The sequence below is a fragment of the Corella eumyota genome, chromosome 4 (assembly GCF_963082875.1).
Source record: "Corella eumyota chromosome 4, kaCorEumy4.1, whole genome shotgun sequence".
In the NCBI taxonomy this organism is placed as follows: Eukaryota; Metazoa; Chordata; class Ascidiacea; order Phlebobranchia; family Corellidae; genus Corella; species Corella eumyota.
In genome coordinates this window covers 13151152-13175570 of record NC_137493.1, presented here as the reverse complement: position 1 = coordinate 13175570, position 24419 = coordinate 13151152, and the positions used below count along the sequence as shown (strand labels likewise).

Below are 24419 nucleotides of genomic sequence, written 5' to 3'. Positions count from 1 at the left end.
CCATATTATTAACAGGTTGATACGAGTTACTATGAAGTTTATAAGATTAGGTTATGTTAATGGACTCAGGTTACTTAAGGACAAAAAACTTGGTCTTTTCTCATTGTCTACTCAAAGAGAGCATTGCACAGTTAAATTACCACCATGCAAGTTAGTTGTATTTGACAAGGATGGGACATTAATTGATGTTGATGCCATGTGGGGACATTGGAGTGTAGATTATGCAGCAAAGTAAGAATACAAAATTATTTATTTGCTGTTATGTGTTTTATATACCCTTTTCAAAAAAATGACTAAAAACCAAGTAAAACCCAACCAAAACAGATATTAAAGAATAGCAAAAATTTCTATATACAAGTTCAAAAAAAATTAATTTTACCAAATTTAACACTATATCTAAGTAAAAAAAATTAATAAAGCCCATGATAGCATTAATTTTTTTTCGAGGTTGGAAAAAGCAACAGGTTTACCTTTAAAGGATGATGTGTATGAAGTAATGAAATATGATCCTGTTACAAAAATATTGGGCAAGGGTGGATTTTCGGAAAAGACAAACCCAGACTTACAAGATGACATGCAAAAAGTTTTAAAAAACAAATACAACATGTCGTCCATAAAAGCTCGACAAATTGTAACCGACAACTGGAAGCACTCTTTCGAATCGGATAGCATTGACATTAAAGAACAAGTAAGACCGCTGGGTGACGTTAAAAACATTTTCCAAGAATTAGAGAAAAGAAATGTGAAAATTGCTGTGTGCACAAGTGATTCAAGAGTGGGGGCAGAACTCACTCTTAAAACTCTAGATGTACTTCAACATGTTTCAAGACTTATATGTGGAAATGATTTGGACAATGTAGCAAAACCAGCTCCAGATAATGTCAGGCGAATATGCAAGGAGCTCAATATCAAGGTCGAAAATACAGCAATTATAGGTAACAGTTTTATAATTTATTATTAAACATTAACTTAATATTCCGGCAGCATGATGTAGTGGTAAGAACACTTGCTACACCACCATGAGGTCGTGGGTTCAATCCCCACTGCTCTCATGCTGTATCGCCCTTGAGTAAGGCGGTATAAACAGTATAAACTTCTGCCGAGCCAGCACTTAATCAGCAGCATAATTACCGGGCAATTATAATCTCTATAATATCCCAAACTGCCACAGGCAACTCGAGACTTGGTCGGAGTAACTGGTGTTACTCTATGTTTAGGTCGCACATTTGACCTTCCCACATCGAGAATAAAGATATATATAAAAAATTTTTATACATAATCCAGCAATGTCTTGATAATTATGAAGCTTTAGTATTTAAATAAACCCTGTTTACTTGGCAAGTGCATGGTTTAAGAAATGTTAATTCATCTTTTAGCTGTAAATTTGGCCATTTTGCATTGAGGATAAATAATTACAACATAACATTTATTTTCTTTTTTAAAGGTGACATGCCAGCAGATGTACAGATGGGTCTAAGCAGTGACGCTGGTTCAATCATTGCTATAAAAAGTGACGTTTGCTCAACAGAAGACCTAAAGGGAGCACACCACCTAGTAGAGAATGTTGATGAAGCTATGCAAATTATATTTCCCGATTTTTTTCCATGAGAATAATTTGCAAATATTTAAAGACACTGTCATACCATGAATTTTAGTAAAATTTATATTTAACCATTTTGAGCTTAGTTCTTAATAGAAATTATTAAACTGCATTGATATCAACACAGTCTGTACAAAAAATTCATTATTTAACCATTTTTTTAATTTTTTTCTAATTTTAATAAATAAAAATCATAAAAACTCAATGTTATTAAATGAAGATAAGGTAAGAAAAGGGATATTTAAACAGCAATGATGCTATTTTTGAATTTCTTCCTCTTTTTATCCAACTTTTTAAAAATTTTGAGAAAAAACTTGCCAAAAAATTATTCATCTTCGTCTTGGCCGAACGGCCACTTTTTAGGATTCATGTTCATTCCTCTTTTTCCGGAAATCCCGTCTCTTTTATCCCGAGGTAAAATTTCCATGTCTGTCATGCAAGGTACTTGACCACTTTCCTTGCAAATACAGTTTCTGTTGTAACCCTCTCCAAAGTTAGCTGGGTTAATGCTCTCAACTTTGGTTTCAAACTCAATTAATTTTCTACAATTGCAACATAAAAAGTAGCAATTAGTTTTTAAAAATTAGTGGCTAGTACAATGATCAAAGCCCTAAACATTACTGTATAAGGCACAAGTTGCAAACCCCAGTGCTTTATTGATAGAGCATATTTTAATAATGCAAATAGGTATGTTCTTTCATTTTAAAGCCGAAGGCAATTAAGTGCTTAAAAACTAAATAATATCAGTAGGTCAATAGTGTTTAAAGATGGTTAAATTTAATCCTTAATGTAACAATAATCTTCATGTAAACATTAATACTTTTGGCATGTTTTAAATCATTAAATTGATTTTGTCATTTTTTCCCGTCGCATTGTTGTAATATTAATTGTATATCGTATTTATTATTTACTTTTATCAATGCGCGAAAAACCAAAATAAAAAAAAAAATAAAAATAGCTAATTTAGGTATTATTAAAAGAAACATTATGTTTTGCTTGGGATACCTGTCTCCAATCATCAATATTAATTAAAATACAAGAAAGCATAATAACTGTACCTTGGCTTTCCGATGATTTTTTGAAGATGAGATAAAATTTCAAACTGACTTTTTCCTTCAACATCAACATGAAACTTATCACCATTTTCTAGAAAAAAATAAAACTGTGAAAATTTTTTTTTAAATTGGTTTTCGCTTATCTATGTACTTTTTGTAAAAAACAAACTTTTTTGTAACAAAATGTGACAGGCATATCTTACTACAAAATCACAAATAGAATAACAGTTTCGATAAATAAAATAATTTACCTAAAAAGAATGTGAAGAACGGAGATGGGGTTAAATTTTTTAAAACGATTACTTGTGTATTGGGGTTCTTGTACTGAAATTGACCAAAATTTTGCTCCACAATATTTCTAAAAACAACGAATATATTTAGTAAACTAATATGAAAGCAGTTGGGTTCGTACCCAGGACCTCATGTGTTGAAGCCAACGTGCACTAACTCTTATAAAGTAAAACCAGTTTAATGCTTACTTCATTCCGTTATGTTTTTCTTTAGTTGATTCGTAATCTCCGTAATGTATTGCCATTACTTTTACACCATCCCTAAACACAATTCCTTCTTCTAAGTACTCTTTAGTACGAGTAATTGGATATTTCCCGCGTAACAACCCCTTTAACACTGTGTTTGGATCGTTAGGGTCTAAAGTTCGTCTTATAACATACCCTCTTGCCGTTTTATGCAAAAGGCGTAAACTCAAGAAAACCATATTTATTTAAATACTACACTAACATGACATCATGTAATAACCTTGAAATTATTGCAAACAAATTAACATTTTTATTAACTGATTAACAAAAAAAAATGTTAACATTATCTTTGCGGTTTAAGCAATTTGTAATTAAGTAATTCTAAGAAATTTTAAGTAATTAAAAATAAATACTAAAGTTCAAAAAGTTACTTAGTTTAGAAAATACAAAAATTATCCACAAAATATCATTTAAATTTCCCAAAACTAACCAACGTTAAGTACGTTGTTTATATTTTTATAGCAGAGCACGTGTTTAACAAATTCAAGTTGTCAAATTATTTTTGTGCAACTGCCCTTTTTATTTTTTAATTTTTATCAACTATTTAGTTTGACAATTTAGTACACCAAACTATATATAAATTACACAATTTATTTATAATACCTTAGACATTATTTTTTTGTTACCATAAAAGTTAACATTCAGCACAAAAAAAAGTAACATTCCAAACTGCACAAAAAATATTTTTTTTACAAAAATAAATTTACAATAAATTGTTTTGGGGTTTCGTTGTATAAAATAAACTTGATTACTTAAAACTGTATAAATTATAAAATTTAAAATTCTATTCTGGGTAAAAGAACAAACTATCGTCAGGCGGTTATCCTCAACACATTACGTCACTTTGCAAATAAGATTGCGGTAGTATCTGAATTTGTGCTGATACGTGTGGTTTTGTATAATATTTTTGGACTTTAGCGCTTCTTTACTTATTATTGACGTATTTTTAATGTGAGCTTATTTATTTTTTTGAAAAAGTTTTGTTTTTAAACTAAAAAGTGAGTAAAAAACGCTTTGCAATGACTGTTACACTGGAATTCGAGGAATGTATTAAAGACTCTCCCTATTTCAGGTAATTTTTATACACAAACTTAATCTACTAAAAAAATTATTGGATTTGCTAAAATTATGTTTTCACAGGGACAAAGTTCAGCAAGCAGAAGCCGAAAGCATGGACATAGAGTTACAACTGGATCGGGTATTTTTTTTATTAATTAAAGTTTAGTTCTTTTTTTGCGGACAGAACAATATCATAAAATAAATGATAGAAATATAAGGGATCGAATCGGGTCCACATGTGTATATGCCAAGTGCCTAAACCATTATCTTAGCATTGGCAATCAGTGTTCTATATAAAAAAACTATTCAATTTTCTGTAATTTTTATTATTTATCAGTTAATACCTTTTTGTTAACTGTTTTGTCTTTTTTTTATATTGTTTATTTCAATATTTTTTAGATGATTAAACACTGTAATGCAATGGTGGAAAATGGAAAGGTTTACAATAATGTTAACAAGTATGTAATTTTTTTATTTCATTTTTTTGTATAGGCTATAATATGTTGTAATTAAAAAATTAAAAATATTATCTATAAAACATATGTAAAAATTTAATTATTCTTTAATTTTATACATCTCAATTTTATTATGTTTGTTTGTGTATAGGGGATTTATTAATAGTGTTTTGGATGTTTCTGCACATTCTAAAGGCGATGCATTAGTGCAGGTAAAAGTCTATTAATTTAAGAAATTTGATTATGTAGACTACATTTTTTAGTAATAAAAGTTAAAATTAAATTAGTATACGCTTGTCTGTCTTGTACTTATACTGTATTTTGTAGGCTTTAGTTTTATATTAATAACAATTAAACATGAAATGTATTGTTTATATAGATGTCGAAGTATATTTATTTTTTTTATTTATCTATTTAAGGGTGCATTAAAAAGATTTGTGAATACTATGGACGAACTAACTTCATATCACACGGTAAGTTAAAAATCTTAGCATAAAGTGCAAGAATAAATTGTTTGCAATTATAATGTGTATGCCTACACCTTTTTGTAACCTTTGCTTTTAAATATAAAATTTTTCAGTAAATGCTCTTTAAGGTATGCTTAAGGTTTAAAATTTTATAGTCAAGTCATGTTCAAATGCGTTAAAATTTTTGTTATATATATTTATTTTCGCTTTTCGATTGTTAGCATTTGAGTCATTGTGTGACGTTCTTAATAATTTCCTGTAGTAAGAGCTTGAGGCTTGCATGACAGCATATCAAGCATTGCTTATTGTTTTTTTAGGTAAAATATCAAATAAAATCAACAACAGTAATATTAGGCAACACATACGAAGCTATATGCATTTACCTTATTTTTGCATTTTTGCCAATAAAAAAACACTCTTTTAAATTTTTATTAATAATTTTGTAATTGGTGATTTTTAAATTTTTAGATTCTTTTTGATCAAGCTCAACGATCTGTAAAAACTCAACTTCACAATTTCTTAAAAGAGTAAGTAATTTTTAAATCTATATTTACATGCATGTATTTTAAATAAATATTCTTTATCAGATTTAATATATATAGTTTTTAAAAACAAGTATTTTGAGTATAATTTAAGTTATTTTTTAATTTTGAGTATAATTTGAGTTATTTTTAAAATTTAAGTTATTTTTAACGAGTATAATTTAAGTTATTTTTTAACCTGTTTTAGTATAAAAAGAATTTTTTTACCAGTTTAAATAAATTATGTTACAAACAATATATAAACATTACTAAAACTCTTGTTTAATCTTTTTTTTATCTAACTTATGTAAAAGGCTTGTAAAGCATGTTGTTAACTTATTTTTAAGATAACAGATCAAAGATTAAGTAGATAGATTTGTATTGCTACTAGTTTTTTTCTTTTTTTTTAATGGTAGCTATTGATTTAGGGATGTAAAATATACCCGGGACCTTAAGAAAGCGTTCGACAAGACATCAGATGACTATTCAGCTGTTCTTTCGAAACACGCAAGTGTAAATCGAGTTAAACCTCATGAAGTAGAAGAAGCTGAGAATCATTTGACTTCGTTAAGAGCGAGTTTTCGAAATATTTCAATGGATTACTGTTTTCAGGTAAAAATGATTTAGTTTTAGTCATTAGTCAATTTTTTAAATTTTTTGTTTATTTATTTAGACTTAAATTATTAGAACATTAGGTTTTTTTTATTATTTTTTGGCAATATTGTTAATTTATTTGGTAAGGTTTTAAATCAATTTTTTATTAAATTTTTTTTCGACTTTTCATATTAGCAAAGCTTAAACAATAAGTTTTCATTTGTAGAAAAACCTTACATTTTTGTTCGTAGATTAATATGCTGCAAAAAAAGAAAAGATTTCATACAGTTGATAAGGTAATTTATTTTTTAAATTTGCATTATTTATGTATATAAAAAACTTTTGTTTAAAATTATTAAACAACTACAGTTATAATAATAACTTTACAAGAAGGTAAACCCCAATTGTAAAATATTAAGTTTAGAGTAAATGTTATCACAATTTATTTTCTGATTTATCCAATTTTTATATTCTAGAAATATTTTTTATTTTTAGATGCTTTCCTACATGCATGCTTTAAACACTTTCTATCATCAAGGCCACGACTTGATGAAAGACTTAGAACCCTTTATGAAAACATTACATGCTCAAGTAAGCAATCAAACCCGAATTCATTTTAAATTTGCAGCATTTTTTGCGTTGTAAAATATTTTATGTTGCATTTTTTAAGTTTCCCAAACTGGTTAAATTCTATTCTGCAATTTAAGTTATATATATATGAGTAATTTAGAGTGCAGAATATAAATAACTGCATTTAGCTAGGTATTTATAAATAACGTGGTTCAGTCTTTTCAATGAGATAAGGTTGAACAATTGTATTTGTAGCTTGAAGAGTTGAGTACAAGTACAGAAAAGGAGAAAGATGCAATGGTAGTCGAACAAGAAAGACATCAATCCATGGTATAAAATTTACTTTTTTTTACATATATATAATTAAAAAAAAAAAAATTTTAAAAATTTTGGAAAATTTTGGACTTCATTAGAATTGTTAAGCAGATTACTTAAACGTGTTTATTTGTAGCAACATAATTATTACTTACAAATAGTTTATTTGCTTTTTACTTAAAATTGATTTCAGTTATAAGGAAAAAATAAGTTTTAAGATTATTTCTTACGTATAATTTTTATTAATAATAATTCTTAAGTAAGTTTCAAACAAACATTTAACATGGTTTACTATACATCAACCAACCAGGAAATAGATTGTTTATTTTTATCTTGATAGACTGGGGATAGTGGAATGTATATGAAATATGTGAATAACTCGCTTGTCATTGAAGGCCACTTGTTTAAAAGAGCAAGTAATGCGTTTAAGACCTGGAACAGGTAAAAAAAAAAATTTTTTAAATATATTTTATATCCTAAACTATGTATATATATGGGCAATTCTTCGGTAACGGAATTACAATTATTGTGGTTTACAAACTTATAATTAATTTTTTTAATATAATGGAAATCTTATTTTAAGTTAAAACAACCCATATATTGCCATTCTAAATTTTTATAAGCATAGAAGTCCAGTTCGAACTTCTATGCTTCTTAAAAATTGAAAAATGTTTGGTAACGGAATTATGCCAATAAATTAGATATAAAAAGTTGGGTAATACTTAATCCCAATTCGTCTGAATTTTATAAAAATTAACTTAAATTAAACATGTGTAAATAATTGTCCTTATTGAAAGCAACAAAAAGATACCAAATTTTTTTAGTTGGGGTTTAAAAAATATTTATTTATTGACAAATTAACTTAAAAAAACCTGGTAACGGAATTACACTTTAAGTAACAGAAAGACACTGTCTAATTTTGACATGTAACTTTAGTCTTAAATTTACTCAATTTCAGATAAAATTAAAAAAAATAGTTTTAGGTACTGTTAAAATAAGAAACAAACCTAACTAAAACATTTTTTAAAAAATCTTGGTAACGGAATTACAAAACTAAAAACTACTAGGTTTTTTTTTAAATAAACTCTTAAACAGAAACAAACAAACCAAATTTTAAAATTCCTAACTATCATTTTAACAAAAACTACAAACATAACTCCAAAAATAAAATTAACAAACAAACATAACATGTTTAAAATTTTAAATCACTAAACTCTAAATTAGTAATAAAATTGATGTCGCAGAAACAATTTGTTACACCTAAATAAAATGGATAATTATGCAAAAACAATAAGTCTAGTGGGTAAAATAGCTTATAATATTGTTTGAATATGCCAAATATCAGTTAAAAATCAACTTGTTAACTATGAATATTTTTATTTAATTTTATTTAGTAATATATGTACCCATAAAACTAATTTATAAATTTCAAAACTACCTTCTCACAAAATCAAAAAAAATGGATATTATATTACAATGCCATTTCATTTTTTTACTTATAAAAATAATTATATTATTATAAATCACTTAAACTAGGCAGAATAAGCATTTCTACAAAATCTCTGATGTTGTAATTCCGTTACCCGTAATTCCGTTACCATTATTGTAGATATAATTGATAAGGAACAATAAAGTTTAGTTTTTATTTATAGTACTTAACAACTAAAATCAGAGAATTAAAAGTATTAAAAGTTGTATTTGATTAAATTTCAAGTTATAAAACTTTTTATGTAAATTCGGTAACGGAATTACCTATATTCTTACAAGTTAAAAACTTAAAAATTGCTGATTTTTAAATTGTAATATAGAATTTGTTGTTTAACTTATGTTAAGCATATGTTTAAACCTCTTATACTAACACATTACAAATCTGTTGTAATCTGTTTTGTAACATTTATATTAACTTAAAATTATTGCTTAAAATATCAATAAAAGTGCAAAAAAATTTGTATATTTTAAATTGTTAAAAAAATCACTTATAAAAAATTATTTGCCTAAATTTTTTTAAATTTAAACTTTAAATATCAAAACCAAAGAAACAGGTAAGTTAATTAAACAAATAATTTAAGTTAATTTTTTTTTAAAAAACACTTTCCCAATGAGAATTGCCCATATATATTTTATTTAACCTATCAAATTTAATCTAAATACAAAGGCTTGGTGGGCAATATATATAATGTTTATGCATTTAACCAATGTATAGGCCTCCAAAATAAGTATAACTGTTTTTTTGGTGTGCTGTTAATTTATCTTGGACAAATTTTTTGCAAATATTAAGGGCCCACTAGTTGGGTGGGCTACCTACTAGTCTACTGGTGTACTTTTTTTGCTAAAATATTCAACAATTTGGCCTTGAAAAAAACTTTTTTTTTTAAATATACTATCTCTGCACAATTTTATTTTTTCTACCATTACTTATATAATTTGTATATACAGGTTAGATTCTAGTTTTAAAGTCTGTATATTATATTGTCGTAGAAATTATGATACAAGCTATGGTTCGTCAGTTAAAAAGTTTATGTGGTGGTCAGGTTTTATCAGCCCTGAAGATGATTGCGAGTCGGTAAATTTTGAACGGTACGAATAAGCGCTTGCAGTAGTAAAAAAATGAAAGTTAGTTTTATTTTGGCGGCTCATAGTTTTATAAAGCTTTAGTTCTTTAACTTACCAGGCTATTTATTGCATCGTAAAATAGATTATTGCATAGTAAAATTAACTTCATTTTTAAAAAAAAGCTCGTATAAAACCTCAGCTGTAAGATTAGTTATTCGAAGTATAAGTGGGTATATAGAAAATAAACATATAAACATTGGTAACTAAAATAATATTTTTAGTATTACTAGTAGTGTGTTATTTATTTTCTGTTGTATTTTTAGACGCTGGTTTACAATAAAAGATAACAAACTCTTGTATCAGAAGAAAAAGGTAAATGTGTATTTGTTGCCCATTATTTTTCTACTTTAAGCATAAACCTAAGTGTAAATGACAAACCTTAGTTAAATGTTTTACTTTATGACCTGCAAGAAACGAAAATTGAACTTAAGACCCAAAGACTTATAAAGCTTTAATGTTTAAAATTGTAACTATCTTCAGCTATTTTTACTAACTGCAAGCAACAAGAGTCGAACTTAGGACTTTATTACCTTTAAACATTCATCGTTAAAGACTGCAAACCATCATCAGCTATTAATTGTCACATTTCTTTAAATTTCTTTTTATAATTACAGGATGATGTAACAGTAGTTATTGATGATGTTCGTTTGTGCACTGTTCGACTTGCCGACGATCATGAACGAAGATTTTGTTTTGAGATAATTTCACCCGGAAAAAGTTTTTTACTCCAAGCTGAATCCGAGGATGCTAGGGGAGCTTGGGTTAAGGCCATTCAGGTGAAAAAAAAGGAATTACTGTCATAATATCAGAGCTATTATCTTCTATGCAATTTTTACAACAATAAGACGATTTTCTATTAATTCCCTTATATTCCTACCCTGGCGAATGTTTTTTGATTACATTTTAGTGAAATGTTTTAATAAAAAATTGGTTTTTCGGTTTTTGTTCATTTTCTTAAATGGTTTTTAATTATATCAGCAAAAACCAATAAAATAACTTTATAACTAAAAGTAAATACTAGTTACATAAAAAAAATTAAAACTGCTTACTAAAAATTTTTTTTTCTTTTTTAATTTTGCTTGGCTTTGCATATTAGCATCAACATTATCCCATTCGTACATTTTTATTTGCTGTATTCAACTTAGGAGTATACTTGAATTTTTATTGTATAATTTGTTTATATGTTATAGGCAAGCATTGGAGCAGCTTTTAAGGACACCATGGAAGAAATCAACACACCGGTAATATATTTTTTAATATACTCATTAGATTACATGTATGTTACATTAGGGTACTAGCTGCTCTTTACTTATGTGGAATTGAGTTGTGATTTAAATTAGACTTTTCTTTTTCGTCTAGCCATCTGGGACTAGGAATAAGTCAACATCAAAATTAAATGAAAATTTATCAAGATCATCTTCCTCTTCATCAAGCATAAGAAATTGTAAGCTCTTTTTTTTAAATTAAAAAAAAATTTTAAAACACATGGCCTGTGTTAATTTTATTTAGCTATTGATGCTTATAATTTTTTAAATTTTTTAGGAGGTAACTTTTGTAATCATTTCTAAAAATTTTGTTATACTAGATTTCAGGTTGTCAATTTTTTAATTTGTATCGTTTAAACTTTTTTAATATTTTTACTTTAATGTAAGCCACTGGAGATCCAGCAAAAACATCAGAACAAAAAAAGGAAAATTTGGAGAACCCTACTTCATTCCTAGAAGAAGGGGGAGGGAATATAATGGCTCGCATCTTTAAAGTTCCGGGAAATAATGTTTGTGCAGATTGCGGAAAAGCAGGTACATAAAAATAGTGAAGTGGTCATAACACTTGGCTTAACTATATGTGGTTCTAGGTTCGATCCCCACTACTCATGCTGTAGCGTCCTTAAGTAAGGTGCTATAAACGATATAAACTCCTGCTGAGCTAATACTTAATCAGCAGCTCAATTATTGGGCAATTACAATCATAATATTCCAAACTGCAAAAAGCAACTTAAGACTGGGTCAGGGTAACGGTTGTTACTCTATGTTTAGATCGTGAAGTTGACCTTTCCACATTGAGGATAAACAAATATAAACAAAAAAATAAAATAACTTTTTTTTTTGATTATAGAACCAAGATGGGCTAGTATAAGTCTTGGAATTACGCTGTGTATTGACTGCAGCGGGGTCCATCGTAGCTTTGGGGTTCAAGTGTCAAAGGTCAGATCGTTAACCCTCGACCAATGGGAACCAGAAGTCTTAAAGGTTGTGATTAATAATTTTTTTTTTAAATGCAAAAAAAAATGTTTTTTAATTTTACATTAATTCTTTTTATTTACTTTTATTAAATTTTATGATAAAATAGTTATTTTTTAATATTTTTGGGCATATATATATATATATAAATAAGTAAATGTTTTTTATTTAGATAATGTTTGCACTTGGAAATAGAAAAGTGAATGAGATATATGTTGCCAATAACGCTGACAACATTAAAATTAAACCTGGCTGTTCAAGGTTTGTAATATCAGGAAGTTATCAAGACTTTAGTTTGTGTATATAAGGCATTGAAAGTGCATATTGGACTTATACCAATATAGTTCTAAAGCATTAATAATTTATATTGATTCTATACGAAAAAAAATTTTCTTTAGTTTTTTTTCACAAAGTATATTTTGAAAACAAAAAAAAATTTTTTTAAAATATTGAACTTATCTTTTAATTTTTAAAACCTGTACAACATATATTATTTTCAGAAAAAAAAATCTTTTTTTTTTTATTTTAACCTAGCCAAGACAGACAAAGCTACATTAGATCAAAATATGTCGACCGCAAATTTGTGATGAAACTGCCCAGTGCTTCGGACACTCATTATTATCACAGTCCCAAAGGTCAAAAACTAACCAGATGGACGGTCAGTCGAAGGAGGGCAAGAAGGTCACCCAATCGACCTTTGTCAGAGGTGAGTTGTTTATTTTTAACCTTTGATGTTTTTAGTTGAATGGTGAAATTAGTAGAATAAATTTTGTGGGGGTAGTTAAACGGTGGTTGTTGGTATTGGGATAGTTAATTTTTTTATATTATGTCATGGTAAATATCAATTCTTTTAAATAACAGCAATAAAAAAAAGGAAATTTAAAAATGGATAAACTAGCCATTTTTGAATAAACAAATCAGGAATTTTTTTCTTTAGTAAAATGTTTTTAAACATTTTTTTGGGGAAATTTTAAGTATATAGAGTAACACCTGATATCCCGACCAAGTTTTAAGTTGTCTTCGGCGGTTTGGGTTATTATAGAATATAATCCCCAGATTATTACGCTGTTGATTAAGTTCTAGCTCAGCATGAATTTACACTGTTTATAGCAGCTTACTTAAGGGCGCTAGAGCCTAAGAGCAGTTGGGATCAAACCCACGACCTCATGTAGTGTAGCAAGATTTCTGACCACTACACCTTGCTGCTGGTTCAGTTATTTTTTTATAATATTTGATATATACAGAACATTGCCTCTACTGCTCCACCAGTTCAAATTAAACAACTTGTTATTACAGAAGGTATGTACAAACATTCTTACCCTGTTTGCTTCATCATTTTTTTTAGTTCAATTTTAGTAAATTTTGAAATAATCAACTTTCAAAGCATGTGCATATGTTTTTTGTAGCTTTATGCATGTAATTTCAAGTCATAATTATATTTAGAATATAGTTTAGTTTTACTTCACTTGTGCACATAAAAGTTATTAAAGTAATAGCATAGGTTGATCAAATTTCGAATTCTTTTGTATTTGGTTTTAAACATTTTTTGGATGACTGTTCAGTTAAAAAATTCAACAAAAATTGATAGTACCACAAACAACACATTTGCAAAAAAGTATAAATTTTTTAAACTTGATTTTTTTTTTTTGAAAGTATATTAAGATTTAAAATGAAGTTGATGACGTTATTTTAGTATCCATGCGTAAAAGAGATTCTTTGTTTCTGCAAGATGAACTTAGCTCTCTTTTCTCGTATTTTGAATCCCGTGAGTGTATATAACTTGCGCATTTTTATTAAGCGGGCTCAAAATTGAATCTGGTGATTTAATTTTCAGTGATAAGGCTGAAAAATGTTGCTAATAGACAGGCTGTTTATGTTGATATGCATGTATGTGATTAGTAAATTAAGACACACTATATGAATTTTGTAAATTTAAAAACTAGTTTAATTTTAATTGTTGACATAAACAATTACTTTTTTAACAAGAAATAACTGCAACCAATGAGATTTTTATGTTGATATAAAGAATGTATATTGGTGAATTTTCAGATATTGGTTAAAATGGTGTTTTGTCTAAAATGGTGTTTTATGTTTGTGTTGGTGGCACTTTAACTTTAGTTAACAAATGCATGTAAACTAAAAGGTTATTATTAACAAAATACCAACTCATACCAAGTTAAAAAAACAGCACTTCTTATCTATGTTTTATTCACATATATAAGTGTGAAAACTGATTGCATAAAAATACACAGAATATCATTTGTGAATATATATTCCCAATTTAAATGTCAAATTTGAATGTATTCCCAAATTTAAATGTATTCCCAATTTCGTTGGAAAATTTTTTTTAATTTTTTTTTTAAATTGGTGTTTTATATTCATTGCCATCACTATTAAGTTTATATCATCTTGATTATTTCATTGTCTAGAGGAAAATGAGAAGAATAACGTGGAAAATGACCTTGTTATATTCGGACCAGCTTCTAATAATGGTATTGCAAGTGTTTGAAAAAGCATTTTAACTTGTTTTTTTTTTACTTAACTGAAAAACTTACCTTTTTTGAAATTTTTCTCTATTAAAATTCCTAAAGACTCTTGTAGCCTAATTCAAATAATGTGAATGTATTTAACTTAGCTTATTGATTGAAAAAAATTAATAATTGTTATTTTTTTAGTTTATGCCTATTTTGTTGATTTTTTTAAATTGTTTTTGTTATAGAAACAAGCAAGGATTATGATGAGTCAGAAGTTTATGACATAACGAAATTACACCCCAACATTTTACTTTACAAGTAAGTTCTGTTTTAATGTTCCTTTTAAATTTATTTAGTTGCCTAAAAATGTCTAAAAATGCCAAAAATTTTAAAAGAAAATATTTTTGACTATCTAACTGTACTGATTATTTAAATAAATCTATATTATTTATTTATTTATTTTTGTATATATCTTTATCCTCGATGTGGGAAAGTCGAATGCGCGACTTAAACATAGAGTAACATAAGTCCCCTGACCCAGTCTCGAGTTGCCTGTGGCAGTTTGGGATATTATAGAGACTATAATTGCCCGGTAATTATGCTGCTGATTAAGTGCTGGCTCAGCAGGAGTTTATAACGTTTATAGCGCCTTACTCAAGGGTGCTACAGCATGAGATCAGTGGGGATTGAACCCACGACCTCATGTGTGGTGTAGCAAGTGTTCTTACCACTACACCACGCTGCCGGTCTATATATAATGGGGCATAGTGAACAAATTCAGAATTGCAACCATATTACAATAAATAAAGTTCTGACCGTAAACAGGGCTATTAACCAGTCTGTAAAAATTTATACATTGGTACATTGTTTTGTTTATATCTTTATCCTCTATGTGGGAAGATTGAATGCGCGACTTAAACATAGAGTAACAACTGTTACCCCAACTCAGTGTTGAGTTGCCTGTGGCAGTTTAGAATATTATAGATTATAATTGCTCAATAAGTATGCTGTTGATTAAGTGCTGGCTCAGCAGAAGTTCATACCAATTATATCACATTACTAAAGGGTGCTACAGCATGAGAGCACTGGGGATTGAACCCACGATCTCATGTTGTGTAGCAAGTGTTCTTACCACTACAGCATGCTGCCAGTTGACATTGTTACTATTACACATAAATTTTTTTGTAACTTTTACCTTTTTTCAATTTTTGGGGTGCACCGAAAATTAACAAAAATGATGTTTTAAATGGCAGAGCTACTGAAGCTGCCAACTTGCCTGTAATGATGTTAGCAAAGTGTAATAATGCTGATCTTAACTATCATAATACTGAAGATGAAGGAAAAACTCCACTTATGCAAGCTGCCACTGTAGTAAGTGATCTTTTAATGTTAAACTTTGTAAATGTTAACTAGTTGTACTGTAGTTATATTTACCAGAAACTATATTAGCTTATAAAAAAAATTTTGGACTTTAAAGTGGAACTGAATTTTTAAATTTTTTTATATACATTTTCAACCTCTCTACAGTTTAAAACACTATATAAGATATATTTTAAATATTATTAAATATTTTTAGTTAATTTACCATTTAATAGTAGGGAAGCAATATATTTATTATTTTTTAATTCAGTTGCCCTTTAATTTTATTGAAGCATATAATGTGTAACCATATTTTGTTATATTGTAAGTCTAATGTTAAAAACAATTTTTATTGCATGTAAGGGCTCCATAGCTGCTAGCGAGTACCTACTTTTAAATGGAGCAAAAATAAATGAGCTAGATTCTTTAAATCGAACCTCATTACATTATGCCTCAATAAATAGCCAATTAGGTAAGCACAAAAACTTTAAAAAAATTTGAATTTTGCTTTTTGATAGAAAGATTCTAGCGAAATTAAACTAATACACCAGTTGTTAATAATTAACGAATACATTTTTTTTTTAATCAAATGTAAATACCAATATTTTTTATACAATACTGGTATAACCTGTATTTAGTACCTGCAGCGTGGTGTAGTGGTAAAAACACTTGCTACACCACCATGAGGTCGTGGGTTTAATCCCCACTGCTCTTATGCTGTAGCGCCCTTCAGTAAGGCACTATAAACGGTATGAACCTGCTGAGCTAGCACTTAATCAGCAGTATAACTATCGGACAATTATAATCTATAATATCCCAAAGTGCCACAGGCAACTCGAGTCTGGGTCGGAGTAACTGATTTTGCTATATGTTTAGGTTTCGCATTCGACCTTTTCACATCGACTATAAAGATATAAAAAAAATATTTAGATAGTAGATATTTTCTTATAATAATGATGTTATTGCATTATTAAAGGTGTTGCTTGCCAATTGTTGAAAAGAAAAGTTGATATGAATGTAGTTGATGCAAATGGAAAAAGCGCTCTTGAAATTGCTGTAGAGACTGCAAATGCTGATATAGTTACACTGTAAGTATATCTTACTATATTTATATAATAACTAATTAAATTTTACTTTAATGAAGGACTGTCTGTCATTAATTTAACTAGTATAGCACCCACTCCATGGTCTTTTACCTATTTGTTATTATTATTTTATTACTAATGTTTGCGCATAGTAATTTACCTTTGTCCAACAAATGCCAATTTTTTTTGCGGGCCTGTAAATTGAACATAACCGTCTATTAATCTTTATTATGTTTAGATTACTTATTCTTAATGTTCTTTTAATATGATTTTTTTAGAATTCGATTAAAGAAAATGAATGAAGAGATGAAAGAAGATAGTTCTTCTACTTATCAAAGTAATTTAAAAAATCTAATAAAGTTGTTTTTATGCATTTTTGTATAAAAATTGTCTTTAAAGTTAGATCAGTAATTTAATAAAACCTTTTTAGGTCTTTTATTATGTAAACAAAATAGTTTAAATTGAACTGTGAAATATTTTTAAAATTCTAGCAGTAAAAATATAAAAAATTTTAAACGATTAAAAAACATTTTTTTTGTTTAGCTGATGCACTTGTTACCGATGTTTTCCGTGATTTTTCCCACCGCTCCTCCAGCATGAATTCCCCTGATCCCAAGGATGCTGCAAAGACATTTAACATCCTCGGAGCATCACTTTTATCCAGCTCAAAACCAAAACCATCAAACTCAAATTCAAGTGATAAAAAAGTAGACGCAAATTCAACTGAAAATCAAAATTCTGTGTTTTTAAAAGATTCTGTTCAACTAAAAGAAAAAGAAGATGATCCAGTTGAATCTACAGTCTAAAGGTCTTTAAAAAAAAAGTCTAAAAATCTTACCAAAGTTAAAATTTCTAGTTTTAGAATATGTTTTATATTTAAATTGAATTTACATTATAAAAAAAAAATTATTAAGATGTCTATGTTTTTCAACATATTAAAATATTGTTGTCATTCGAATTTTATATAAATTTTAGACTATTTTATGCTGTATTTTATTTACTTCTTCATGCATTTTAAAATGGTTTTTATACATTTACCTTGCTTTTGATATGTTTTTTGTTTTATTCGATTCAAAATTGAACTATTTCTAAATATCTATACAGTATATTGTGTATGCTTATGAGCTCAGCGAACTACCAATTGTTTAAATGTCATTTTTGAAATAAATGTGCACGAAATGCTAATTGTTTTAGATTGTTTTAAAAGAAAACTATTTCTGAAAAAATTTAATACAATGTTGTAGCAATAGCATTTTAATTATTAAAGTATTCGTTGTGCAATATTTATATATAGTCATAACTTTCATGTTTTTCTTTACTAGTCTAAGAATGTTATTTTTTGCTATTTTAATGTTTTTTTGTGAGTATATTTATGTAGCACACAATAAAAAACATCAACCGTGTACATTGGATTTGTATACAAAATTGTTTTGTTTAACCCATTTACATTAGACCTTTGTGTGAAGATGAAGACCAGCACTAAGATAAAGCAATTTACGTTCATTTTACTTTTATTGGGGTTGTTAAAAAATGTTATCTATCAGTTTTCCGGCCGCCTAAAGCAGATAAAAGACTAGCCGGCCAGTGGCCATAAGGTTCTGTGTTTAATTCCAAGTGTTTACATATCTTCCCTAATCTAATTTAAATAATATTTTAATGTTAAAAAATTTTGACAAAAATGACAATTAACCCAGGAATATACCATAACAGACTGTGTCTGGTTAACAATTGTCATTTATAGAATATATAAAAGTCCTTACTTAAAACATATGTTTGAATAAAAGTGCCTACTCTTCTTATGAATTGTTTCCTTTGCAATATTTTTTGTTTAGAAAAAGCCTTCACGTATTGTTGCCGTTTTAGGTAATAACATGCTTCTACGAATTTATAACTAAAAACCTTTTATTTTTTATACATTGTTTTTAGTTTTAAATGTCTAGTAAAGGTTTTTGTCTATATAAAACCTGCTAAACTATAGAAAGCAAGATTTTTTAGCATTTAAATATTTTCAATTTATTTTTTTAGAGATTGTGTGTTTGTAAGTTCTGTAGTTTAAACTGTATGTTAGTTTAAAAATTAAACAAGAAATAGACATTCAAGCTAGTAAAACTACAAATAAACATTTAATAATCTTTTTGTCAAAAAGAATCAACGAAAAAAATTTCACATGAAGAAAAGCGATAACCGAGCAATGGTATGTATAATATTTACATCATATCAATTAAATATTTCAATTTGCTTATTATTTTTTATTTGATTGTTATAAATCAAAAATAACAGCATGATGGCTGGGACCTGGGTTTGATACCCACTGCGTCCATGCTGTAGTGCCCTTCCGCCCTTAACTTAACTTCAGAAAACCTAACAAATGTCAAAGTTAACTCGAGACTTGGTTTGGGTAACAAATGTAACTTAATACCTTTAGACTGTGAAGTGCTTTCCACATCAAGGACAAATAAAAAAATGCACAACTCCCTTACCGATTGATATCAATGTAGTGCATATAAATTTAAGTTTTTTATTTTTTATTTTTTAGCATAAATTAAAGCCCTCCCAAAGGGAGAAGGTTAGGCAATTTATATCCCTTACAAATCTCAACGAGAAGTCAGCAATATCGTGTTTAATCAGGCACGACTGGAGACTGGACATAGCTTCCGACAGTTTTTTTACCGAACCAGAGGCTTATATAAGGGAAAATCGAAATAACTCAAACTCAATAGACAAAAGGAAATTGGAAGGCTTATTTAATGCACTGAGAGGTAATATCTTAAGTTGTATATATAAATTTATTATTTGCAAATTTTTGAATTATTGGTATTTATTCATATAAAAATGGCTAAAAACATTACATATAATAAATCTTTTATATTGTTTTATTATAAAAATATATCTAAACTATATATATATACTTGTTTTAAGCAGAATTAAAAATGCAATTTATTTTGATCCTGTTAATTATTTTTGGAGCTTATGAACAAGAACAGCCCAACCAAACCGCCCTTAATTCATTTATGGACATTAATTATTAATAAAAACTCTATCTTTGATGATAAAAATGATTTTAAATTTAGATTACAGCATATTTATATAAAAAAACAACATTATTTATGTAAATTTACATTTCTTGTGATATCCTTTTCAATAAAAACGCAGTACAGATAATTATTTCTAAGCCAAAACAAAAACGAATTATTGACCAGACAAACTTGATAATGAATTTACCATAAGTTAATTTAAACTAGACTAAGTTATGGAAAACTGAATGTGTATATATTGTTAATGTTACTTCATCACATAAAAAAATTTAATATTTTTTTAATTTTTAGACCCAGCTGAACCAGACAAAATCGGTGTTGAAGGCATATCGAAATTTTGTGAAGAACTACAAGTAGAACCGACAAGTCGAATTGTTCTTATAGTTGCATGGAAATTTCGGGCAGCAACTCAATGTGAATTTACTAAAAAGGAATTCACCGATGGAATGACAGAACTAGGGCAAGATTTTTTTCTGTTAATTAAGTCAACTAATAGCTTGAATTAAGGTTAAATGGTTACATATTAGTGGTTCAAGGCCTTATGTGGTTATGTATTAACAATGTTGTGGTAATTCTTAAATAACATAGGTCTGTAATTAAAATTATTTATTTTTCTCAATATATGGAAGTATTACTGTTTTTTTTTTGTTTTTTTGCAGATGTGACGACCTTTCAAAGCTTAGAACAAAACTTCCTCTATTAGCAAATGACATTACAGATAAATCCAAATTTCGTGACTTTTATCAATTTACTTTTAACTTTGCCAAAAATCCTGGCCAAAAAGGGTTAGGTAAGTATGTCAAAAATTGTCAATATCTATTTGTAAGTGTGTCTAGTCTATAGAACAAATTTTTAATAAATCTACTTAGATACCTTTTATTAATAAATTTGCTGTTTTTTATAGATTTAGATATGGCAGTAGCATATTGGAATATATTATTAAGCGATCGTTTTAAATTTCTAGATCTTTGGTCAAGGTTTTTAGAGGTAATGTATTTGTTTCATCCATTAGAATAACTAGTCGATAACTTGCCCTATATTCGCAAACCTCAAGCCTGCAATAATTTACCCGTTCACCACATATGGCAGGTTTGGACAAATTTTGTCCACTAAGCTCCATTATATATAAATAGTATTTGTGAAAGGTTAAATGTTAAATCGAACTTAACTATGTAGGAGCATTATAGACGAGCAATACCCCGGGACACTTGGAATTTGTTGCTTGACTTTTCGATGATGATATCGGATGATATGACTAATTATGATGAAGAAGGTAAACTTGATTTAAAATTTCAAACGACTTGCCTAACAAATGCATTGTAGCTTAGTTAGTTTTTATTATGAGTGGCAATGACTTAAAACAGCTGTTTTATGTGCAAGCTGATGCCAGATGGTATTGCCTAATTGGATTACCAAGTTGAAAGTATATTGTGCAATTTGCATGATGTTTCATAGATTAAGAAATTTTACTCCTAATTAGAAAAATGTTTTTTTGTTGGCATGTTCATTTAAAATATACCTTTTTCTTAAATTGTTATATATACTTTTAATTAACTTAATTTAAGAAGGCTGTTATTGCCTTTTATGCTCTGTCAAGGTAGTTAAATTTATAATTCAATGTTGTTTTTTAAGGGGCCTGGCCAGTTCTTATTGACGATTTTGTTGAATGGGCAAGACCATTGTTAAACAATGGGAGTGACATTGAGATGAGCTGAAAAGGTTGAAAATTGGGTTTAACCCGATTTTTTTAGATGCAGGCCCCGAATTTTACCGACCTACCAAGGACATGAGATAGTAGTACCCTAATTTATTCCTGGTTTAATATCCTTTCTTAACTTACAGCATTTTATGTTAATCTGCATTTAAAAATCCTAAAGGTGGAGTGGTTATGAATCTAATTTAGTAATTTATTTTAAGCAATGGTTAATAAATTTTATTTATTTTTTTGAGTTCCAAGTTAGATTTATTTTATGCATAACTAACTAGAAAAAAATACAATTTGAGGTTTATCTATTTAATCCCCTTTTTTATTTTTAAACAGCCTTGAATTTTATCTTAACAATGTAATTTTGTGCTCGATAACCTTCTTTTTTCTTTTATTGTAAAACAAGTTTTGCTCCGAGCAAACACATCTACTTCTTTGTTTTGTCTTACTCATTATTTACCATATTCTTTAACAAGAATTATTTTAAAATGAAAAATGTGTTGCAATCTTTGTCAAAAGCAAACAAGGAAAGAATATGCAACAAAAATTAGGAAAAAAACTGCTAAATTAAAATTTTTCTGGTACAAAAGATTCATATTACAAGAAAAAGTAATACCAATAACACCCACAATTTTAAAGAAAAACCTATGTTTACACCCTAAAAAGTTAAATTAAATTTCTGAGCCAGCGCCAAATTCCGTCCAAATCTCGTTCACCATCTTCGTTCTCATAAACATTACATTCAACAAACTCAACCTGTAATAATTTTATAAATTCAATAATTTCATATTTAATTGCTAGCAGGGTACTAAAATTGTAAAAGGTTTAGCGTTTGACAAAAATAGGTTTAAGATTTCGTTCTGGGTTCGATTCCTCCCGATAGCATATTGTTAATCATTCTCCGTTATTTATGCAGTGTTTAACAATATTATAAATCTTTACACTTAAACCTATGACCTTTATCCAAAATATTGGTAAAACTAAATGTATTTATTCTTATTGAAAAAGTAACTTGTTGATGCCTGCTACAATCTAGTTGTCCAAAACTTGAAAAAAAAATTGGTAACCTTAAATTTAGAAAGTTGTTTAAATTTGAAATCCTGTCCTTTCAGTCCAAGAAAAATGTTATCATTTCCACCTGATGTAGTGGATAGAGCTGCTGACTGGGTTTTACGAACAGTGTTTCTGTAAAAAAGGAGATAATTAACCCAATCATGCCCAAAAATAAAAAAAACAGGGTATTTACAATTCCTTTTCCAACTGTGTTTCAATCACTTGACTGCTTTTTGCCTTTAAAAGATCTAAAAAAAATTAAGGTAATATATTTATTTATTTAAAGGTCATAGCACTAGATTATGAACTGAAGGGTTTGGGTTTAAATTACATTTTTCGCCAATGCTTAAGTTAGTTTAAACACTTTACAGCAGCACATCCTTTCCAAAAAAAAACAACTACACTAAGGTAAAAAAAAGCTCTAAGTATTTTTACCTTGTTTGTTGCAAGCGATGCAAACTTTTGGAGAAATTTTATTAAACAAACGATCTGTGAATATTTGGAACAAAAACTCAGCTACATCTTTAACATTTTTTTGAAATGTTTCGCTATCAACGACGAAGATTACACCTCTGTTTAATAAAAAACGAAATTATGTTAAAAAATCTTAGCAATTTTAATTAGAAAAATTTTACAATATCAGATAAATGTACCTTGCAACATCTTTGAATTTGTCAAGGTATTTTTGTCTTATTGATTCATGTCCAGGCAAGTCAATTAAAGTGAAAGGTATTGCCTAAAAACATTATTGACATTTAAGTGTATTTCAAAAATCACAAATCTAATTTTAAGTATAATACATGTCTTACAAATGTATGTATTTATACCTGGCGTGAAAGGCTAACTTAATAGCTTAAAAATGAGGTAACATTAGGTTTTTCACACCCAGTCTTAAGTTATTTTTGAAGGCTTTGTGACATAGAAACAGTGGAAATCAAAGATACCTAACTACAGATTTGACGTGTTCTTCCACATAACAACCCACTATTGTTTTTTGTGAATTTAAATACATGACAAATGTTATTATTCAAAAGTATAATACTTATATATATATGCAATTGTATAACCTGATCTTTGCCCAAAGAATAATCTGCCTGATTTTCTTTAAGAGAAGTTACAGTATCTTTAGTAACAATTTCTTCTGTTGAATCTTCAAGAAGCAACTAAACAAAAAAGTACATCATTAAAGGCCTAAAAAATAAAAAATCAACTTTAAAATACAAATAAAACAAAATTATTTAATTCAATACAAACCTACATGGTTAAATAGAAAAGTTTTCCCAGCATTTGAAATTCCAACTAATAGAATTCCACTTCGCTTGCTTTTGGAACCGTTTATTACTTTCCATAAAACTATTAAAAAAATAGAATTTTAGCAAAATTTTAATGAACTACATGTTATATTAACCAATGTATCAAATAATAAAATCTTAAAACATATTTTTACTGTTAAATTTTTTTATTTAAAAAAGTGTCTTATTTTGTTAAAATTGATTTTTTGTGAGCGTATTTGCGTTAAAATATGATTAAATTTAAGGTACCTGCTGTTGCAACGACTACAACAAACACAACTAAGAAAGGCAGAATATCTTCAGTAATTCCATAAGGTTCTAGCAATTTTATGTATGCTGTTATTGACGACGACATTTCTAATTTGACTTCACAACACGACGAGTCCATACG

At 27.9% G+C, this 24419-nt stretch overlaps 5 protein-coding genes across 7 annotated transcripts; 3 read left to right on the top strand and 2 right to left on the bottom strand.

Moving 5' to 3' along the window:
- Positions 1-31: 31 nt before the first annotated feature.
- On the top strand, positions 32-1608 carry LOC145750889 (putative pyrophosphatase PpaX). The gene is made up of 3 exons (XM_082566962.1): positions 32-231; positions 448-935; positions 1445-1608. The coding sequence occupies exons 1-3, from the start codon at positions 32-34 to the stop codon at positions 1606-1608; spliced, it is 852 nt and encodes a 283-aa protein (XP_082423088.1).
- A 163-nt stretch (positions 1609-1771) lies between these two features.
- Positions 1772-3402, bottom strand: LOC145750675 (small ribosomal subunit protein mS25-like). The gene is made up of 4 exons (XM_082566754.1): positions 3135-3402; positions 2907-3013; positions 2659-2746; positions 1772-2142 (listed from the first exon to the last, which is right to left on the bottom strand). Exons 1-4 carry the CDS (start codon positions 3368-3370, stop codon positions 1926-1928), a joined length of 648 nt encoding a protein of 215 aa, XP_082422880.1. The 5' UTR covers positions 3371-3402; the 3' UTR covers positions 1772-1925.
- A 733-nt stretch (positions 3403-4135) lies between these two features.
- Positions 4136-18339, top strand: LOC145751097 (arf-GAP with coiled-coil, ANK repeat and PH domain-containing protein 2-like). Of its 2 annotated transcripts, XM_082567180.1 has the most exons (27): positions 4136-4263; positions 4332-4389; positions 4650-4708; positions 4857-4917; positions 5125-5178; positions 5641-5699; positions 6122-6305; positions 6539-6583; positions 6783-6878; positions 7113-7187; positions 7513-7613; positions 10049-10097; positions 10400-10561; positions 10976-11026; positions 11145-11229; positions 11438-11584; positions 11901-12034; positions 12198-12286; positions 12560-12731; positions 13270-13324; positions 14455-14517; positions 14745-14817; positions 15753-15870; positions 16222-16330; positions 16835-16946; positions 17222-17280; positions 17487-18339. In XM_082567180.1, exons 1-27 carry the CDS (start codon positions 4211-4213, stop codon positions 17747-17749), a joined length of 2586 nt encoding a protein of 861 aa, XP_082423306.1. In that variant the 5' UTR covers positions 4136-4210; the 3' UTR covers positions 17750-18339. The 2 variants fall into 2 exon arrangements, with proteins under 2 accessions (XP_082423306.1, XP_082423307.1); XM_082567181.1 differs by lacking the exon at positions 14455-14517.
- Positions 18340-18972: 633 nt separating this feature from the next.
- On the top strand, positions 18973-22172 carry LOC145749465 (DCN1-like protein 1). Its single transcript, XM_082565231.1, has 7 exons — positions 18973-19137; positions 19480-19702; positions 20270-20438; positions 20638-20768; positions 20883-20965; positions 21155-21251; positions 21611-22172. The coding sequence occupies exons 1-7, from the start codon at positions 19111-19113 to the stop codon at positions 21691-21693; spliced, it is 813 nt and encodes a 270-aa protein (XP_082421357.1). The 5' UTR covers positions 18973-19110; the 3' UTR covers positions 21694-22172.
- On the bottom strand, positions 21899-24416 carry LOC145749466 (signal recognition particle receptor subunit beta-like). 2 transcript variants are annotated; one of them, XM_082565233.1, is made up of 8 exons: positions 24278-24416; positions 23991-24089; positions 23804-23877; positions 23390-23472; positions 23172-23308; positions 22930-22984; positions 22751-22868; positions 21899-22439 (listed from the first exon to the last, which is right to left on the bottom strand). In XM_082565233.1, exons 1-8 carry the CDS (start codon positions 24414-24416, stop codon positions 22350-22352), a joined length of 795 nt encoding a protein of 264 aa, XP_082421359.1. In that variant the 3' UTR covers positions 21899-22349. The 2 variants fall into 2 exon arrangements, with proteins under 2 accessions (XP_082421359.1, XP_082421358.1); XM_082565232.1 differs by having other exon boundaries at positions 23804-23899; positions 23995-24089; positions 24278-24412.
- Positions 24417-24419: the final 3 nt, after the last annotated feature.

What these genes read in the sequence shown, in the direction of transcription:
- LOC145749465 (XM_082565231.1), top strand. Translation starts at nt 19,111, where the DNA reads ATGAAGAAAAGCGATAACCGAGCAATG. An exon ending in GATGGAATGACAGAACTAGG is followed by an intron (nt 20,439 to 20,637) that starts GCAAGATTTTTT and finishes GTTTTTTTGCAG; the next exon opens with ATGTGACGACCTTTCAAAGC. An exon ending in TTTGGTCAAGGTTTTTAGAG is followed by an intron (nt 20,966 to 21,154) that starts GTAATGTATTTG and finishes TTAACTATGTAG; the next exon opens with GAGCATTATAGACGAGCAAT.
- LOC145751097 (XM_082567180.1), top strand. Translation starts at nt 4,211, where the DNA reads ATGACTGTTACACTGGAATTCGAGGAATGTATTAAAGACTCTCCCTAT. An exon ending in TGGAAGAAATCAACACACCG is followed by an intron (nt 11,027 to 11,144) that starts GTAATATATTTT and finishes TTTTTCGTCTAG; the next exon opens with CCATCTGGGACTAGGAATAA. An exon ending in CTCAATAAATAGCCAATTAG is followed by an intron (nt 16,331 to 16,834) that starts GTAAGCACAAAA and finishes GCATTATTAAAG; the next exon opens with GTGTTGCTTGCCAATTGTTG.
- LOC145749466 (XM_082565233.1), bottom strand. Translation starts at nt 24,416, where the DNA reads ATGGACTCGTCGTGTTGTGAAGTCAAATTAGAAATGTCGTCGTCAATA. An exon ending in TGTAGTCGTTGCAACAGCAG is followed by an intron (nt 24,090 to 24,277) that starts GTACCTTAAATT and finishes TTTTTTTAATAG; the next exon opens with TTTTATGGAAAGTAATAAAC. An exon ending in AACAACTTTCTAAATTTAAG is followed by an intron (nt 22,440 to 22,750) that starts GTTACCAATTTT and finishes AAATTATTACAG; the next exon opens with GTTGAGTTTGTTGAATGTAA.
- LOC145750675 (XM_082566754.1), bottom strand. Translation starts at nt 3,370, where the DNA reads ATGGTTTTCTTGAGTTTACGCCTTTTGCATAAAACGGCAAGAGGGTAT. An exon ending in GAAAAACATAACGGAATGAA is followed by an intron (nt 3,014 to 3,134) that starts GTAAGCATTAAA and finishes CGTTGTTTTTAG; the next exon opens with AAATATTGTGGAGCAAAATT. An exon ending in GTTCTTCACATTCTTTTTAG is followed by an intron (nt 2,747 to 2,906) that starts GTAAATTATTTT and finishes ATTTTTTTCTAG; the next exon opens with AAAATGGTGATAAGTTTCAT.
- LOC145750889 (XM_082566962.1), top strand. Translation starts at nt 32, where the DNA reads ATGAAGTTTATAAGATTAGGTTATGTTAATGGACTCAGGTTACTTAAG. An exon ending in AGTGTAGATTATGCAGCAAA is followed by an intron (nt 232 to 447) that starts GTAAGAATACAA and finishes TTTTTTTTCGAG; the next exon opens with GTTGGAAAAAGCAACAGGTT. An exon ending in CGAAAATACAGCAATTATAG is followed by an intron (nt 936 to 1,444) that starts GTAACAGTTTTA and finishes TCTTTTTTAAAG; the next exon opens with GTGACATGCCAGCAGATGTA.